This window comes from Strigops habroptila, chromosome Z, assembly GCF_004027225.2.
Source record: "Strigops habroptila isolate Jane chromosome Z, bStrHab1.2.pri, whole genome shotgun sequence".
Lineage (NCBI taxonomy): Eukaryota > Metazoa > Chordata > Aves > Psittaciformes > Psittacidae > Strigops > Strigops habroptila.
The window spans coordinates 35160713-35179745 of record NC_044302.2 but is presented as its reverse complement, the minus strand read 5'-3'; the positions used below and the strand labels follow the sequence as shown (position 1 = coordinate 35179745).

Sequence of the window (19033 nt, the reverse complement as noted above, 5' to 3'; positions counted from 1 at the left end):
ACTTCCAGAGATACATTTTAGTGAGTTATTTTATGGTTCTCTGGAAAATACCAAAACTTCACATAGTGTCAATGCAAGCACCGTGGCACTAACCGATTTGATCTGCTCCTGTTGCTTCAATCTATTTGCTAATTTAAGCACAAATTTCTGTGTCCCATAATTCTTACTTACCAGCTTCACATTCTAATTTAACACAATACAATTTACCCTGGCTAATAAAATAGTATACATCTCTCTGAAGGTTTCTTCTTGCAAAGGTAGATTAACCCATGCAATGCTTGTTGTTAAAGCTAGGCTGCTGCAGAACTCAAGTCTGCTTCTTTCAAGTTAGCTCAGATGTTTGCACATTACACTGATAAATGCAGTTAATATGCTGCCTGTGTTGCACACGAGGAGGAATTAGAAAATCATAGTGACACGTACAACCTGAAAAAAACACTGTCAACCATTAAGTGGTGGAAATTAGCTTTAAACTTGGTATTAGCATCCTCTGACAGTGGTTAATGATATCCATTATAAATCAGAATTAATTTCAATTTGTCTGAATATTCGTTAGCAGCTCGGGATACATCCTCTCATCTTTAGCCTTGTGATGATTTTAACATATACTCAGCACTGTCAATATGATTCTACTGCCTCAGTATGAAGATGTACTTCTTATTTTGTCCTCAAAAATGATAGGAAAAAAAAGCAGAGAGAAAATGCAAAGAACTGATAGAAAACTAAAGAGTTATTCACAAAACTAATACAAAAAAAGGTGAACTAAGATCTGTGCAAGTAAAGAAAACAAAAAAATCCCCTTCCAGCAAAATGGTCTCAGCTTTCTCAGAATCAGAATGAAATGAAAAAGTTTATATGTCTAAACATTTCCATTTAAATCTTATTTCCTAAGAAAAAAGTATTTCTAAAGATGTTTTCTCCTTCTACACATTCATCTGACATAATTTGTTAACCTTTCTCCAGATTCAGTTGATTTTCTTAAGAAGCAGGTCTTGCTAATTAGCAATTTTATAAAAGCTTCTCGATATGAAAAAAGGAAAAAAAAAATAGAATGAAAGAACAGTACACACTACCCCAACAACAGTGCAACAGTACCCTAGTCATGTGTTGAAGTGTGAGTGGGAAAGCAGACACTGCAGGTATTTGTGTGAAGAGTAGAACCATATAGTTTGGATTGGAAGAGATCCCCAAAGGCCATCCAGTCTGACTCCCCTGCAAAAAGCAGGGACATCTTTGACTAGATCAGGCTGCCCAGAACCACATCCAGCCTAGCCTTGAATGTCTCCAGGGATGGTGCATCCACCACCTCTCTAGGCAACCTGTTGTGAAAGATTAAGTCTTTACAATAAGAATATGCAAGCAAGTTGACAAGATTCCCTTGCAAGCTATGTTTCCTTAGTTTTACTGCTCATGGAATAATGTCTTCACTGAGTTACTGCTGCAACACAAATGTTTAAATCTTAATTAGCCAGAAAAATCCAGACAATGAATTTTACCACATCTATTCCATGTCTTCTTTCCAGCAGAAGTCGGAAGGCATTAGCTGTAATCTTGTTATCTTGGACACCTTGTCCAAGGCCACGGTTGTCATCCTGCATAAGTCGACGGTCCATGATCACTTCTAGTTGACCTAAAAGAGCAATACAAGGATTATACTGGTAAATAGAATATGTAAAGCTTTTACTAAATACAACAAAAATACCCTGAAATATAACTTAAAGAATCACAATTTTTGTCTTGCATATGGAACAGTAATAGCAGATCAATATTGTTAGGACTGATTATGAAAACAATTAATAACTTTGGGCTTTGGCTATTGATATTCTTCCAAAAAATGTTCACAAGCCTTTCAGCAGAAGGTCCTGCAAATTTTTATCAAGAGTCTAAATACAAGTTTAACATGAAAAGTTACTACTATTAACTAGTATCTGTAACAAGAATACGTGGCACATCAAGCATCAAAGAGGAGAATCAGCCCAAGTAGCTGCAGCTGTATGGACCTTCTGTAGAGGAACTGTCATCATCTTATGCTCCATTAAAGAGTGCCCAGATACATTCCTTTCCGTTTTTGTTTTTGTTTCACAGTTGGAGGCAGAAGGAATCATAGAACATTAGAACCATGGAACATTAGGTTGAAAGTGATCTCAAGGATCATTTGCCTTTCTTGGCAAAGCAATGACCTAGATGTGCCAGCACCCTGTCCAGCTGAATCTTAAAAGTGTCCATTGTTGGGGAATCCACCCCTTCCTTGGGGAGATTATTCTAATGGCTGATTGTTCTCATTGTGAAAAATTTGCCTCGTGTCCAGTTGGAATCTCCCCAGAGATATTTTGTGCCCATTACCCCTTGTCTTTTCCATGTGATTCCTTGTAAACAGGGAGTCTCCATCTCCTTTGTAGCCACCCTTTAAATACTTGACCATGGTGACAAGGTCTCCCCGGAGCCTTCTTTTCTCTGGGCTGAACAAACCCAGTTCTCTCAGCCTTTCCTCATATGGCTTCCCAGTCTTCTGACCATTGTGGCCCTTCTCTGGACCCTTTCCAGACTGTCCACATCTTTTTTGTATAGCGGGGACCAAAACTGAACACAGTATTCCAGATGTGGCCTGTCAAGTGCTGAGTAGAGTGGGATAATGACAGCTTTGTCTCTGCTGGTGATGCTTTTGTTGATGTAACCCAGCACCCTGTTGGCTTTCTTTGCCACAGCTGCACACTGATCACTCCTATTGTGCTGGTTGTCTACCAGCATCCCCAGGTCTCTTTCCGCAGAGCTGCGCTCTTGGATTGGGTTTGTCCAGGTGCATGACCTTGTCCTTGTTGAACTTCATAAGGTCCTTGGTTAGTCCACTCTTCAATCTTATCCAGGTCATCCTGCAGGGTGGCTCTCTCTTCCAAAATGTCCACTTACCCATTCACTTTGGTATCATCGGCAAACTTGGTCATGGTACATTTGATCCGACCATGCAGAACACTTATGAAGACACTGAACAGCATTGAGCCCAATATTGATCCCTGGGGGACCTCATTGGTGACAGGTCACCAGCTGGCAATGTTCACTACCACCCTCAGGGTGCAGTCGGTCAGCAGCACTGACCACTTGTCTAGAGCTTCTCTAGGAGAAGGCTGTGGGAAAGTGTACCAAAAGCCTTGGAGAAATCCAGGCAGACAATGTCCACCACTCGCCCCGCATCAACTGAGCAGGTTACTTCGTCCTAGAAGATGATCAGGTTTGTCAAGTGTGATTTGTCCACAGAGAATCTGTGCTGGCTTTTCCCAATCATGTGCTTCATTTGACTTCTGATAGCCACTAGGATGATTCACTCCATAATTTTCCCAAGGACTGTTTTAAGACTGATGGGCCTGTAACTTCCTGGATCCTCCTTGGAGCCCTTCTTGTAGATGGGGGCGACATTTGCCTTCTTCCAGTCTTCTGGAATGTCCCCCGATCTCCATGGCTTCCCAAAGATTATGGACAGCAGCTTCTCAAGGACATCAGCCAGCTCTCTTAACACCCTCAGTGGATATTGTGGACATAGCAAAACCATGTAGGCAATATAGTATATAAACACCTACAATCTCTCCTTGTTAAGAGTGTTTTCACTTGTGGGAGTATGAAAGTACCTTGCACCAGGTGAACACCAAGTATGAAGTTCTAAGTTTATACTGAACTGTAGAATTGCCATTAAGAATAGCTCTTTAAGCATGACATTAAATCATAAATAGCCTTATGGAAGATGATATTTGTATTTTTCAAGTTTGTATCTCCAGAAGGAAATCAGTTCAAGGCATGTAATTAATGCTGTTACGGTTTTTGCACACTGAATCTTCAAACAACTGTACCGATTTCCTAAACGAAACTGGCAGACTGAAGTCTTTGTTTCCTAAATAAGAAACGCACAGTTTAAGCTACCAGATAAGGCTGCTTAGTAAGCTGGTCTCTTTTATGCTTCTTCATTGTTCTACAAATACTTATCCAATTTTCCTAAACACTTGTTCTTCCCTTCCCTGAAGTAAAACCAGATTTTGTGTACCAGGATAGAAGTCAGCTGGAAATGATTAAGAAACAAACCAGCATTTTGAATTAAGGTATAAGGATAGGACTCTGCCTCAAATTGATGGTCTTTGTGGACTGCTGTATGAACATGGGTTGACAAACAGGTATGATAAATCCAAAACCACAGTAAGAAAGACTTACCTATGACAAAATTTTGTCAAAGTTTTCAAACAGAACTTAGAAGATTTAAATAAAAAACTACTTAACTGCATTTCCAGCATTCTTTAATAAGCTAGGATAATGAAGGCTGACAAAATAAAGCTTTATGATTCTTAAGGGGATTGTGAACAGCAAATACAAACTAATCAGTGCTTGCTAAAGTCAAAGATAAAAAAAACCCCAAACAAACAACAACAACAACAAAATTTCAAAAGAAGACCAAACAAAAAGATTGGTTTAAAGATATTTCTGGCTTGAAAAAGATGTAATTTATTGCATTAGGGTTCAGGATGTAAGTAATCCTTTCACCCCATTAATTATCGATCAGACTGCAGGGAAGTCCAACTCTAAATGACAGTGGTGAATCCCATCTATCTGGAGGTCTTCCCTGGGGCATGGAGGATAATCCACTAAATAGGAAATTAGAGCAGAACTGGATGGAACTTACAAGATGGAGAATGTTCAGCATCTAACATTAAAAAATGATGATACATCCAATCCCATAAATGGGAAGAGACAAAGTAGGAAGTAGAAATAAATCTGTGGCATATGTATTTTACAGTTTTGATCAAGTCTCTCAGAAGCTGATGTTGAGGACTGACAACAGTACAGTGAGAAAACCTACTCCGTACTGCTGAGATCACCTGATAGCATAAGAGCAAGTAACTGCTCCATAGTAAGGAACCTGTCTCTAATCCAAGAATGAGATAAGAAACAACCATCTGTTGATACTAATCTCAGGTGGTGGGTTATGCTTTCAGTCACACAGTCTTGGACACAGAGACACACAGTTACTGAAGGCACTTGGCTAAATTGCAATGTTTTTTAATTTTATTCCAGGATCCCTTTGAGATCTTGAAGGGCCTTCAAAAGAAGTGTCATGAAGCATATGACTTTCAGTAGCCACAGAACCTTCAGCTTCATTTTTATTCTCTTTTAAGGAGTCCAACATGTGCTCAGAACAAAGGTAGTAAATAGTCATTTCATAAAATATTACCTAATGAGAACAAGTCAGATGAATACATTCTCTTCCCTTTTTTTTTTTTTTTCCTAGTGGAGGAGGAGTAAATAGTTGATGTTGCTAACTAATTATTAACCTTGCATGACTGAGTTTGCCAAGGACTGACATAGTTAAGAAATTGATGCCATGACCAGGTATGCGATACATCTTTTGCTTTTTTATTTAACTGGAGTAGGGAAAAAGCCTCTAATGTCCTCTGACTGAGTTGAAATGAATGCTCACAGAAAGCCAGTACCTTACTAATACTTAACTGCAGTATGTCAAACAGTGCTAGCCTTAGCTTCCATAACATGAAGACAGAGATTGGAGGTTTCGTGGGCTTAGATCATAGAATGGTTTGGGTTGGAAAGGACCTTAAGATCATCTAGTTCCAACCCCCCTGCCATGGGCAGGGACACCTCGCACTAAACCATGTTGCCCAAGGCTCTGTCCAACCTGGCCTTGAACACTGCCAGGGATGGAGCATTTATCACTTCTTTGGGCAACCTGTTCCAGTGCCTCACCACCCTCACAATAAAGAACATCTTCCTTAAATCTAACCTGAACTTCCCCTGTTTGAGTTTGAACCCGTTACCCCTTGTCCCATCACTACAGTCCCTGATGAATAGTCCCTCTGCAGCATCCTCATAGGCCCCCTTCAGACACTGGAAGGCTGCTATGAGGTCTCCATGCAGCTTCTCTTCTCTAGGTTGAACAGCCCTAACTTTCCCAGCCTGTCCTCACACGGGAGGTGCTCCAGCCCTCTTATCACCCTCGTGGCCTCCTCTGTACTTGCTCCAACAGCTCCATGTCCTTCTTATGTTGAGGACATCAGAACTGCACACAGTACTCCAAGTGGAGTCTCACAAAAGCAGAGTAAAGGGGGAGGACCACCTCCTTTGACCTGCTGGTCGCACCTCCTTTGATGAAGCCCAGGATACGGTTGGCTTTCTGGGCTGTGAACGTGCACTAGATGTTGCATTATTCTGTGATGCAGAGGCTAGGACTGTTAATGAACACAGACAGACACCACTACAAGGTAAGAGAGCTTCTGCACACTAGTTTCCAGTACCCAACAAGAGCCTACAAACATTTGGCGGTACCAAGGTCATTCACAAGATCAGGCCAAAGGGAATTTGGCTTCTCCCAGTGGAAGGCATGAAAAAAAAGGTGGTTTGGGTCTTGTTTCAGGTAGTATTGGAACAAAAGCCTGATATTTCCAACATGGCTTCATTAAAGCACTGGTCTACAGGCCAGTGTTAATTCTTTGCCTTAAAATGAATTACGCTTGCTAATACTTCCATCAATCTAGTGCAGTATTCACCTTTTGCCGGAATAAACACTAATATGATATTTTTCTGTAAAGAAACTGGGAAGTACATTTTGGCATAGTTTTCGATAGGCTTTTTTTCTCCAAAGTATGCATTTCATTGTTTTTCAAAACCATATAAACTCACAATATATTATAGCAAGGAATTATACATCTTAAATTACAAATTGCATACCTTATTTTCCCACTACTTGCTAGCTTTGTATGAATGCCCCTTCATACCAGTAGCAGTATAGACTGAACAACTGACTACACTCTTTCCATCCCTCCAGGTCATTCATCCTAGCTTTCTCTGCCTTGAGGGACAAGACTGCATCCTTTTGGAATTCTTAAAATGAATTCATTTTACTTGTTAAGATACTCATCAAGTCTCTCAAAGTACTCCATTAAATTTGCGAAGTATGGTTTTGCTTCAGAGGAAGTATGTTGATTATTATCAAGGGTAATTTTTATCCTTTATTTCACTAATTGTAGTCTTAGAAAACCTGCTGTTGTTTACCTCAACAAGGATGTTAGGCTATACTGCATATATCTTTAGACTAGTGCTTTATACCTTAAAGCAAACAAACAAATTAAAACACATGATCAGCATCACTTTATCCATCTTAAGCCCTCTGCTACTACAGCAGTACAAAATAGAATAAAGTACTTAATTTCACTGTTTCACTCTTGAGTTCCATCAGAGTTCTTCGGTGAAAAATACCTTTTTCTGCCAATTTATTGCTCATTTTGTTTTTTTCATAATTTCTTTCCTCTGTCTCTAGTTTGAGACAGATCTTCCATTGAAGATGACAGGATCTCATGTGGGAACAACCTCTACGTCCTCCCTTATTGACATATTCTAAAACTTGTCAGAGTTGGAGAAACAGATTTCCTCAAATGTTAGTATGTACGGTAATCTCTGAACTAACTATTTCAGACAATCATGAAGGATAGGCCTTTATAATATCTATCATCTTACACTTACCATTTTTCAAGCTTGCAACACCTAGAGACTGAGCTGAATGAAGTGTCAAACGAATGCCAGCATCTTGGATATAAGCCATTGTAGTCATAGGATAGATATTCGCTTGAAGAGGTAACTTGCTCATCGTCAGTCTGGGCTGGATCTGCAGTATGAACATGAACTTAAATAAAACACATTCTTTCTATGCATGTAACCTTTTCAGACATTTATGGCACCAATGCCCTCACTTGACTGTATTATTTAGCTTTTCGGAGATTTGTGGCTAAAATTACCACTTTGGAAATGATAACCTCAATGTACTTTTAGATTCATCAAGGGAACCTACAAAAAAGGAACAATCACAGTTAAAGAATGAGAGAAAAAATTTTCTCCTCTAGAGACCAAGCAGCGAATACATTCAAGGTAGAAGAAAATGAATTGTTGGTTTATAAAAGAGCTAGTGGAATTCTTGAATAGTACATGATAAATGAGTAGTAGTATTAAAATTATTTTCAAGTTTAAATATTCATTTTTCTGTCTCCAGCAAAATGCAGTACTACACACTAACTGGAAAAAAGTAGTCTCTTATCCAGCGGGCATGGTTTTCAATTTATTTGCAAAACTATTTTTAGCAACAAAAGAAGATAAGTAAAAGAAAAATTTCTGTCTTTCGTATGTGCTGTGGAGTCCAAGATAAGAAAATAGTCACACTGTATTTCACACAACACATTACTAATAGGAGAAGTTATTACACTTCAAAATACATCACTTATTTCCACCACAGCAGCAAGCAGTTGTTCGCTAGGTCTGAGCTGCTGGACCTTATGCACATCTGGTGTTGTGCTACCCGAAGGCCTCTAGTTAAATAGACAAAGAAGAGGGGAAAGCAGGCACGCAGATATACAAGCAACTACATGGTAGCTTGTCATAACTTGCTGTATTACAATTCTTATATTAAAAAGGATATAAAGGAATATTTAACAAAATTCCTGAAAGAAAACAGTTGCTACTTTATCTCATTTAAATCAAATTTTATAATGCATACATTTTTAAAGCTTTCCTTTAAAATGATTAGTGGAGTTTAATGTGAGAGTTTGATTAAATTTGACTCAAACTCTTTACAATCAGAAGTATTAAGACAGCCAAAACCTGATACCCTAGACTTTTATAATTAACAGACTATAATTACCTGATATCCATTAAGATCAGTATAGAATTTATTTTCACTGTTTATGTCAGATGAAATTCTCATTGCAAGCTCACGATTATATTCTCCTCTAATATCCACAATATTGGAAACTTCAACAGACTGGCCTTCCAAACCTACATAAAAAAGATGCATTTAAAATCTCTCAATTTTAAAAAGTGATTGCCACATATATAAGAATGGCTGTGCTCCCAGGACACAGTGACCTAGTTTACCCCTGCTAGTTTTTCTTTTCTGTTGTATTTAACCAAATACTTGAAGCCGGTTCAGTTATGTACCATATGATACAGCAGTACTTCTGATTCAGTACTCATGGAACAGAGAGTTTGAACCCTCATCTAAGTAGAACAGAAGCAATTCATGATAATAACCAATGTGGGTTCCAGAAAATCAGTGGGAAATAGCACATAACTATTAAGTGCTGTGTTTAGCACTTAATACACTGGAGCAAGACCTAGTCATTTACCGCTCTTCCTGACTCTTATGCGGCTGTCACCACTCACAGGCAAGAATGAAGCTACCACAGTCTTGGCAGCAACTGTTCCACTAAGCCAGTCAGCTGTTTTAACCAAAATGGGGACAGTGAATTAAGTAGTTGCACATAACCATAACCAGGACACAAGTCTTTGTTGACAGGGAACAGATGCATAATTATTAAAATAAGGATTAAGTAACTGAAATGCAGACAGATGTTCAGAGATATTTTTTTCTACAGTGCTTCACACTGAAGATCGAATACCTTTCATAATAACCTGACCATTTCAAACAGTGAGATACAGTTTGGACTGGAATCATGCCATCATTCAGCATAACCACTTCTACCCTTTCTGTAGTCTAATGAGACTAACAATTGTGGAAAAAATTCTGCCAAGCAGAATAGATACGAAATACCTCTTTGTAGTGAGATTACAGATTACATTGTGCTCGTCTGACAGATTGTAAACAGAAGATGGTAGAAAGTAAGGGACTGATTAACCAACTTAGTTCTTTAAAACTTGACAGTATTTAAAAATCTTAGATGCCATTATTTTTTTATTTCCCCCCCCCCCCCCCCCCAAAAGTTCACTGTCTGTCAACTGAAAAGACCCAGAGGCATTGCACATCATTTTGGGTCCTGAACTATAGAATCTATTGCAGAAAGACAAAATACTTTTGAATAATATTCCTAGATTCTGAAGCACGTGGACAGAGGTTAGGACTTCTTTTTCGTTCTACACATACAGTTTTTGAATGATTTTAACAGTTTTTGAGAACATGTTGGAATAGTTTCCTTAAGGTCTTTGCTGAAATCTGAATCAAACACTCTGAACTTTACGCCATGGAATGCTGCGAGAGACTGAACTGAAATCAGACTTCACTGTCCGTTGTCTCAAAGATTGGTATGAGAAGCTGAGATGGGATTCCACCGTCCATTGTCTGAGAGATGGGTGGGAGGAGTTAAGATCCCAACGTCCATTGCCTGAGAGAAGGGTGTGAGGAACTGAAACGGGACCCTCCACTAGGACACTCTCCACGGGGACACCACCTCCACTGACTACTACGGATGCCTGGGGACACCCATCTCCAATGACTACTATGGACCCTTGGGGCCACTCTCCTCTGATGCAGACTACGGACCCTGGAGGACTCCCACCACCGAGGGTGACAATGATGGACCCTGGGACACTGCTGGATCCACAGTGGTGACTACCTCTCTCTGCACCCCAAATTCTTGCTTCATTTTTATCTCTCTTCTCTGGTCTGTCCTATCACTATCTCTTTTTTATAATAATTTTCTTTTTATAATAATTGTCTTTTTGTAATAAACTGATGGATTATGGTACTTGACCTCATTTGCGTCTTAATTTCACTCTTGGGATCACGAATGAAATAGGTCCAACACTGGGGTTTTCTCCAGTCAGACCCTGACAAACACTGAAAGTGTCTGCTTGCTTCAGCTTTTATGTCATTATTTATGTAAAATTTACATAATTTATGTTATTATTTATGTAAAATGCAGTCAGGGTTGTGATTTTGTCACCTAATAGTTTTTAAAATCTGAGTGCCAACTGCAGCAGTACCAGCAATTGTTAAAATGTTAACATTTACCAATGGCTATTATAATACAGAGCTAAATGAAAAACACTCAATTCAGGTAATCATTTCTATTTTCTGAGACCTCATCTGGAAAACATGGATCTATATGTTTCACTTCTGATGCTCTTGGTCATAGATTTTCCAACTATTTTAAAGTAGGACTATTAAAGCACGAATACATTGATCAAGGATACAATATTTTAGTTCACAATTTTAAAATGACCAGACGATGACTTACTCTCAGCTCTTTTCTACTACATAATATAAAAATTCGATTATGAAGATAATGAAACATATGAATCTTCCGATGAAAATATTAACAATCATTCTGGTATCAAAATCAAGATGCCAATAGAAGCAGAAAAGGTTAAAAAGGTAAATTGCTGTACAGAGTTGTCAAGCCAGAGTATTTTCTGCTCAGAATCAACAGGATTCTAAAGCCAAAACTGCGAAAGCAAAATTGCTGAAGAAGCCGTAAGACTTATAAGTACTGTCCAACAGCTGGATTAGCCACACAATCAAGCTTTCCACTCCCTGGCAAGAAGGTAGGTTACAATAGGAGTATCACATCTTTATTTAAAAACAAAATGTATGTGTACACATACACATATGTATTTCTCCACACATGCTTTGTTACTGTACATATCTAGTAAAACTTGTTTTAATTGAAGTAATACTATAAAAATAACTTCAGTTACAAATCCCAGGAAGCATACCTCAGCAAAACAATGACGTAAAGTCATCCATTTTTAAACTTTGAAAAAGGCCATTTCATAGAAAGAAATTAAAATAAAAACATACCATAAAAGTAAATAAAGAAAATATGTAAATAATTGCATCATTTTTCCTTGTAAAAGCTGAGAGCATGCTGCAGGACTTCACCATGATAACCGGATAGGTAATGGTTTAAGTATTGAAACAGTATGATGAACCAAAAATTGTCCAAAAAAGGGATGAAAAAGCCCTAGATAGTGCACTCAAAATGAAAGTTAAACTGCTGTTAGGAATTGGCAAGCAGGTGATTTTCACTGATAACTCATTTTCTGTGAACTGTGAAATGGAAGTATAATACTTCTGGCATGCACTTACTAATGAATTAAAACAAAAAACATGAGACTACAAAGAAATCCATTTAAAACAAAACCAACCAACCTCACCTTAGCCAAGAAGGAGACTTTTCAGGCTTTTTACTCCCCTTCATTACAGTAAACATCCTCCTTATATATGTTCCCTCCCTAGTAAGAAGCTTAATTTACCAAAACCCACACAGCAAAGTAACTTTCTTTTCACATTTTTGGCAACCTGGTGCATCTTGACGTCAAGGTACTTTTTATTTTGATTTAAGCCCATTCTACATACTAGTCACATAAAAAAATATATTTTTGAATATAAACATATTTCCTTCGGATCTTCAACAAGAAATTACTATACAACATCTTGGTTTGTCTTCGTAAGGAATGTGATCTACAGTTTCATTCAGAATTACTGCATCAGGTGAGCTGGCAACTTAACTCTAGACATTATATGCCATATAAGTAAGCTTAGGAACTTCAAACTTCAAAGCATGCACTTATGTAATAAAAAAATCAGGTATCTGAATAAAAAAAAATATATTACAACTAAAAAAAAACCCCGAACCACATGAGTTTTGTGACTACAAAGACAAGGAAAAGAGCAAGGGAGACTTTCAAAGTACTTATAGCTCAATTATATGTCTTTGAAGGTATTTAGAAAAATAATTAAATATTATAAGTAAGATTTTTAAAAACACACAGGCAATTTTGACACTACGGTAAAGTTAATGGTAATATAAAGCTTGTGTAAGTTCCTTCAAGTGTTGAAAATATTCAGCCAATGTTTCTGTATTTCAGAAAAATTCCAGTAAATACAAATAGATGAACAACTAAAAATATGTGTTTCCCACTTCAATTACAAAACAATACCCTTCAGCATTTATGTCAATTTTCAGGAAAATTACTTCATATAATTGCACCACGATTTCCTCCCTCTTTTTCATTTTTCTCTGGCCAATTTAATCATCAAGTTTGGAAGGGTACAATTTCTATAAAGTTACTGTTCTATAATTTTCTTGGAAATCAGTTGTTGAACAGTATAGAAACAAAAAAATGCAAGCCTCATTGAAGGAAAAGCAAGCAAAACTGAAATGAAGTTACATTCATTTCAGTTCAGGAGTCAATTAAACTGGCATTTACTGCTGATTCTGTCACAAGATCTTCCAAGCAGATAATTGACATAAAGAGGAAGCTCACAGGTAACTAAAGCATGCCTACAGTTGTGGAGTAAGCCAGACTTCACTATTAATGCTCCTAAGAAATATCTTTACATTTTTTGCGACTTCAGAGAAGATATTGTTGTACCTCCATCAGTAAGTTTGAAGCTACAAAAGAAACTATGTTTTTATATAATCTCCGAGATACTTCTAAATTTTTCTTGTCATTTTCATAATTTACAGCTACCTACAGCATTCAGATGGCCCAGTAAAGTTCAGGACCCTCTTGCAGGTAGGAGCCAAGACTATAGTAAGGAAAAATAACTACCAAGACAGACAAAATATTACAATTCTTACCCTGGACTTTATAGAGCCGCATGGTATGTGTCACATGGTGGAAAAAACATACAACTTCTGAGAAAATCCTTCCATAAGCAACTCTTATGGTAGGTGGGTCTGTAAAAATATAAGGCTACAAAAAGAAAAAAGAAAGTTGGAATAATTATGTTGAAAGCTTTGCATAAAAGTAGTGCTAATTAATTAAATTATTTAAAAAATACAACCTGAAATTCAGCTTTAGCTAAAATTAGGATAACCCTCATTACATATCTCACCAGTTTTTTATGAAGATTAAGAGATACGAGGCCTACAGACAAACACAAGTATTAATATTTGCAAACATCTGGATTGATCTTGCTTGCTGGCAAAATTATACTTGCTAACCAGTAATCAAATACTGTAGTTTTGTATCCTATGGCAGATGTTTTAAGTGTCTGTTTGGTTTGCTCATAGTCTACTGCATCAGTGGTGCACACTGCGTGAGGAAAGATTCCTCTACACTGTCTTGTGCATCAGTTTGCATATCCCTTTGAAAGTAAAAGAAGAGGCTTTTTCTTCGTCAAAAGCAGCTACAGTTGCCATGGGAGCCCCCTGGAATGCAGGGTAGAGCTGGAAACCATTAAGTGTCCTCAAAAGGAATATTGGCTTCTTACTAATGTCTCTCAAAGACTAGAAGAAATTCCATCTATCCATAGCCAAATTAAAGAGATGAAGAAAATTATTTTGCAGTATGACTACCAGCTAAGCAAACAATGACTTCTTTTTGAGACAGCTGATCTCAAACTGAACAGTATACACTATATAGAAATACATGGATGTGTACAAAGGTAAAAATAGGTTAAATATTAAGTGCGTACAAAGCCAAAACTGAAAATACGACACATGCAATTACTACTATAGGGCAACAACAACGAATAATGACTTCATTGAAAAACCTGCCAACAAACCATTCGAAAAACATGTTATTAGAAGTGATCTAAGCAGAAAGCTTTTAGAGGGTGGTTGTCTTCCTCCTGTATGTACCAATATTGAAGGAGGACAGAGAATGCTCATTCTTCATCAGCAAGAAAATCAAAAATCAAAAGTATTGTGAGGAAGAGAGGAAATAAAGATTACACACACAGAGACAAAAGTCAGAGAAGAACAAGTACAGATCCATATCATCCTATCTTCTTCTTCAAGCATGTAACTGTATGCATATTCAAGAAATACTATAAAAAAAAGAAGAAACTGAAAGTGACTTTCAAAGACTCTAAGCCTGCCTTTCTACTCACATATTTATTCCTAAAGCTTCAGACAGAACCCTGTTAAATAAAAATTTTGACCAAGCTCCGAGAGTGAATTCTGCAGCTATCATCTACAGGAATACTTTGCACAGGAGTCTGGAAAGGAATCACAGTTGTTTACACTTTGGTAAGATAGGTTGTTTTAGGAAGAGAGGGATTTTCTACTGGTGATCTTACAGTAATGTTTTATCCAGATAATTTCACTGGAGCTATCCAGGACCAAACCAGCAAAATGAAGAGATGCTGGATAAGAGACAAAGGAATGCAAAATGCTGTGCCGTAATTAAAAAAAAAAAAAAAAAGAAAAAAAAAGAAAAAAAAAAAGAAAAAAATTACCTGGATTACATTTTTAAAACAACAACAAATAATAATGAAGGAACTCCATTCCATCAAACTTACTAGTATAAAACATGATGATGACATTGTGTTGTGGTTTAAGCCCCCCTTATGATTATTATTATTGGTGGTAGCAGTAGTAGTTTTGTATTATACCTTAGTTACTGGACTGTTCTTATCTCAACCCATGGGATTTACATTCTTCCAGTTCTCCTCCCCATCCCTCTGGGAGAGGAGGGGAAGAAAGAGGAGGGTGAGCGAGCTGCCGTGTGATTCTGAGTTACCGGCTGGGTTTAAACCATGACACATTGACAACAACTACCAAAATACATCGTTTCCATAAAAGTAGAAAGCAGAAATGAGATACATTTAATGGTTCTCAGGTTCTAGGATATTGGCACAAACACTAAGTTCATACACCAGAGCTGCTCATACAGTCAGATCTGCTCCGGAGTTGAAGATATATGGGAACTACATGGAAATATGAGGTGATAGAAAAGCAAAGGAATTGTCATTTTGCAGATATTGTCTGAAACTAATTTTTTTAAATCATAATTTGTGATTCTAATAGCACATGTATTGAGAGAAATATATCAAACCAGTTTGCAAGCCTCTAATTCAGACACAATATGGGGAAAAGGTACAAATGAGGAAGGAAGAGTTACAAATGCACAGCCTATCAATGCTTTTGGGAGTTAGACAACTCTTGCTGATACAGTGGAGATAGTATGCATATTTGAGTTCTCAAGGATGCCTGTTGCTTCCTGATTGTTGGGTAAGCAGAAAAATTGAAGAAAAAAATATGGTGCTGAGAGAATATGGAAGCCTCTAAATTCATATTTAGTGCCTAGAAAAGCATTAATTCTAGAAGGTGATTTCTTGATAGTCATCTGGAGACACACTGAGTTCAGAATCTATAACAAGATAATTGACCAGGTTTGCCACACTGAAAACATTTCAGTGAATCAGGATTTTAAGCAGGAAAACATCTTTATGCATTGAATGAGCATTTACTCTAGTATCATTGTAAAGACCCTTGGTCAGATGCACAAACGCCTGTGAAACGATCCCAGTCCTGGATCTGAAATACGAAGATACTTTTGATGTGAAAGTGACTAAGATGCAGAAATAGGCCTCTTACTACTCACACACACCACTTTCCCTTTTAAGTGGAAGGAACAAACAATGACAGAGCTATCTGAAAAACTAACTGGATAAATGCCATGGTCTGAATTCACTATTTACTCTGCCTTTGAGTAGGAGCCTGGACTAAATGACCTCCCAGCAGGAAGGATTCTATGATTAATCAGACCTTAAATTAGAAATAAAAATATTTGGGTCTCATACCCAGTGGTAGTCTCAAGAGTCCACCTCTCAAACAGTTAAAATTAATAGTCACTGTAAAATCTGCTTGTTCCCTTCACCTTCCCTCGAACAAGTTCCGTTACATGAGATTCAGCAGTCTGCTGTGGCAGGTTTTGTTGAGCCTGGAAAGCAGTATTTTCAGAAACAGAACAAGAACAACAGAACAATGGGTCAAAGGGTCCAGAAACTATTTTTCAGTACTCATATTCAAGAGAAATATGACAACCTCACCTTGAAATCAGTGCAGGGGGAGAGCGAGCTAGAAATTTTAAGGGAATACTTGGAGCAAAATAATATCTCATAGCTCCCTAGGATATCTTAAAATACTTGGCCTCAAACTGGGTGCCAAAGTGCCAAGGGGCAGAGGATAACTGGAGAGATGCCTTCACTTGAAGGTTTACTGGCATAGAAACTGGCATGGAATATCACAGCCCAAAGGCATGAAGCATGGGCCTTCCCCCTTGCAGTCAAGTGAAGCACTACTAACCATCTTAGTATGGCCTGGAAATTTCTGGCAGTGCGGCACACTCTGTTGGCATGGAAGTCAAATAAACTATGCCCAGAGAAAAGTTTTCTAACACAGACTGAATTGCTCTTGATATGCCTGAGGTTTTGAAAAGACAAAAAAAAACCAAACACCAAAACCCCCAAAACCAAAAAACAAACAAAAAACCCCAACAACCGCCCCACAAAACAAAAAAACCAAAACAAAAACAAACAAAAAAAAACCCCAAAACAAACAAAAAAACCAAACAAAACCCAAAACCCCCAAACTCAAGACAAAAGCTTCAAGTTGCTTCTGAGTAACAGACTTGCCTTCATTTGGCAGCATTTGGGATTAGACTGCGCAGGAGGGGTGGGTGGGTCAAATACTATGAGTTCTCAAGAACTGTGTTATAAGAATTATGTGGCCGGAAAGAGAGAGCTGTAATTTTAATTCTTTTGTCTCCAAAAGCAACCCCACCAATACGTGGGCAGATTTTCAAATGATAGATGTGATGTTTAAGGAAAATACATAGCACTGAGAAAAGAACAGACACTTCAAGGGAGATGATTTTTCAGTATGGAGAGCACCCTCGAGGTAATGGTGCCTGCATACTTATCTTTTCCTGTTAGCAGGCATGCAAAACCAGGGAAAGCATTAAAAGTAAGAATACTATGCTTGAATGATGATCCTCTGTCTCTTCAAGAGAGAAGATCTGAAGGTGGATACAGTGGGATACTCTGAATGGAGAGTCTCTTTTGGGCAGTGGAACATCCAAATCTCACTTACAAAAATGCGGAAAGGTACCGTTATCTTTTCCTTCGGTTTGAAGGCCAAGAATTTAGATAAACTCAGATATGTGTTCTTCTCCAAGGAATAGAGGCAACGGGTAATCCTAACAGGTTAAAAAAGGGACTGTTGTGAAAAAAGTTTCTTGAAGCTAGTAGCAGCAGCTTCAGCTATGCAAGTCAGAGATCATCATCAGTAAAGGAAGTCCGACCATGGAGAGAAAGTGTGAAGAGATAAAAAGGGAGAAAAGCTCTAGCACTAGAGATCCTGCAGAACAATAAAAAATAACCCTCTTAATATTCTGTTAATACATAAGTACTTACAGCAACTAGTACATACATGTGTGCATAGACACAGTTGCCTGAGAAAGAATCATAATTTCCCAATTGGGGTCTACCAAAAAAGTCCATTTTGATTCTGAAAAATTGAGTTGTAAAACAAGAAAATGAACCACTCACATTGAGCCCAAACATTTACCACCTGACTCTTTGGAAAAAACTTTTGTTCTCGTCCCTACTGATACTGAAGATGGTTAGTAAGTACATCATCGCATACTGACTTGTCTTGAATACAGAGAAGAAAATATGGACATTTAACAATTTCAAAATTCATTAAAACTGATTCCCCCCCTCTCCCCCCCCCGATCTAACAGATTTATGGAGTTGGACACCTTCACAAAATCACAAGAGCTACAACCATATTTTCCCTTCATAGACAGGATGCTTTTGCTGGTGTTTGTTGTGAGGTCCAAGGAAGTCCTTTCCTTCCAAACTTCAATTACACTGTCAATCGACTAAGTAGCACTGATGTTTTAAAAAATTAAGATACTGCCTGTCTTTATTCCTGGTACCTTGCTTTTGTTTACTTCACAGAACATAACAAAGACATAGTAGAAGCACTGCCTAATCTCTACAGCTGCTGCATGGAGCCTCTGTTCTGCAGCACTGTTGTGGACTTCACACTTGGTGTCCTGACCTGAGGCTGCCACTGAGCTACTTCCACACTTCAGAGACACACTTCAGAGACAGCAGGGACAGAATCACCTATAGTCAAGAGACAATTCTTACTGGGGGCTGTCTAGCTGTGTCATGGCAATGTTTGCCAGTGAAACGAAGAGTTACTGTTGTTCAATGTGCCTTCTATTTACTACTGTGTAAATCACTGCCATTAACTCAGGTCTCTGTTGATGTCCAACTCAGCGCTGGTACTAGCGGCTTATCATTTCTTAGCAAGAAAGCACTCTTTGCAGTAGTCAAGGCTGGTTTTAAGTCAGCCATGAAGATGACTAATCTAAAGAACCTCTCAAAAGACTCAGATCCATGTACATTCTTGTACACAGACCGTCATCTCCAGAAAACATGACATGCACTCGTAACAGCCTGATGACTACAGCTGCACTGTATGTGTCAAGTATTCTAAACTGACATGGCTTT

General features: G+C 38.0%; 1 protein-coding gene across 8 annotated transcripts in view; it reads right to left on the bottom strand.

Moving 5' to 3' along the window:
• Positions 1 to 19033, bottom strand: part of MAN2A1 (mannosidase alpha class 2A member 1) — a 126585-nt gene that overhangs the window by 21673 nt on the left and 85879 nt on the right. For all 8 annotated transcript variants that reach the window (XM_030512334.2, XM_030512335.1, XM_030512336.1 and 5 more), the window contains 4 exons: positions 13359 to 13473; positions 8678 to 8811; positions 7510 to 7651; positions 1497 to 1630 (listed from right to left, as the gene is read on the bottom strand). In XM_030512334.2, coding sequence (XP_030368194.1) covers positions 1497 to 1630; positions 7510 to 7651; positions 8678 to 8811; positions 13359 to 13473 — 525 coding nt within the window. The remainder of the gene's footprint in view (positions 1 to 1496; positions 1631 to 7509; positions 7652 to 8677; positions 8812 to 13358; positions 13474 to 19033) is intronic.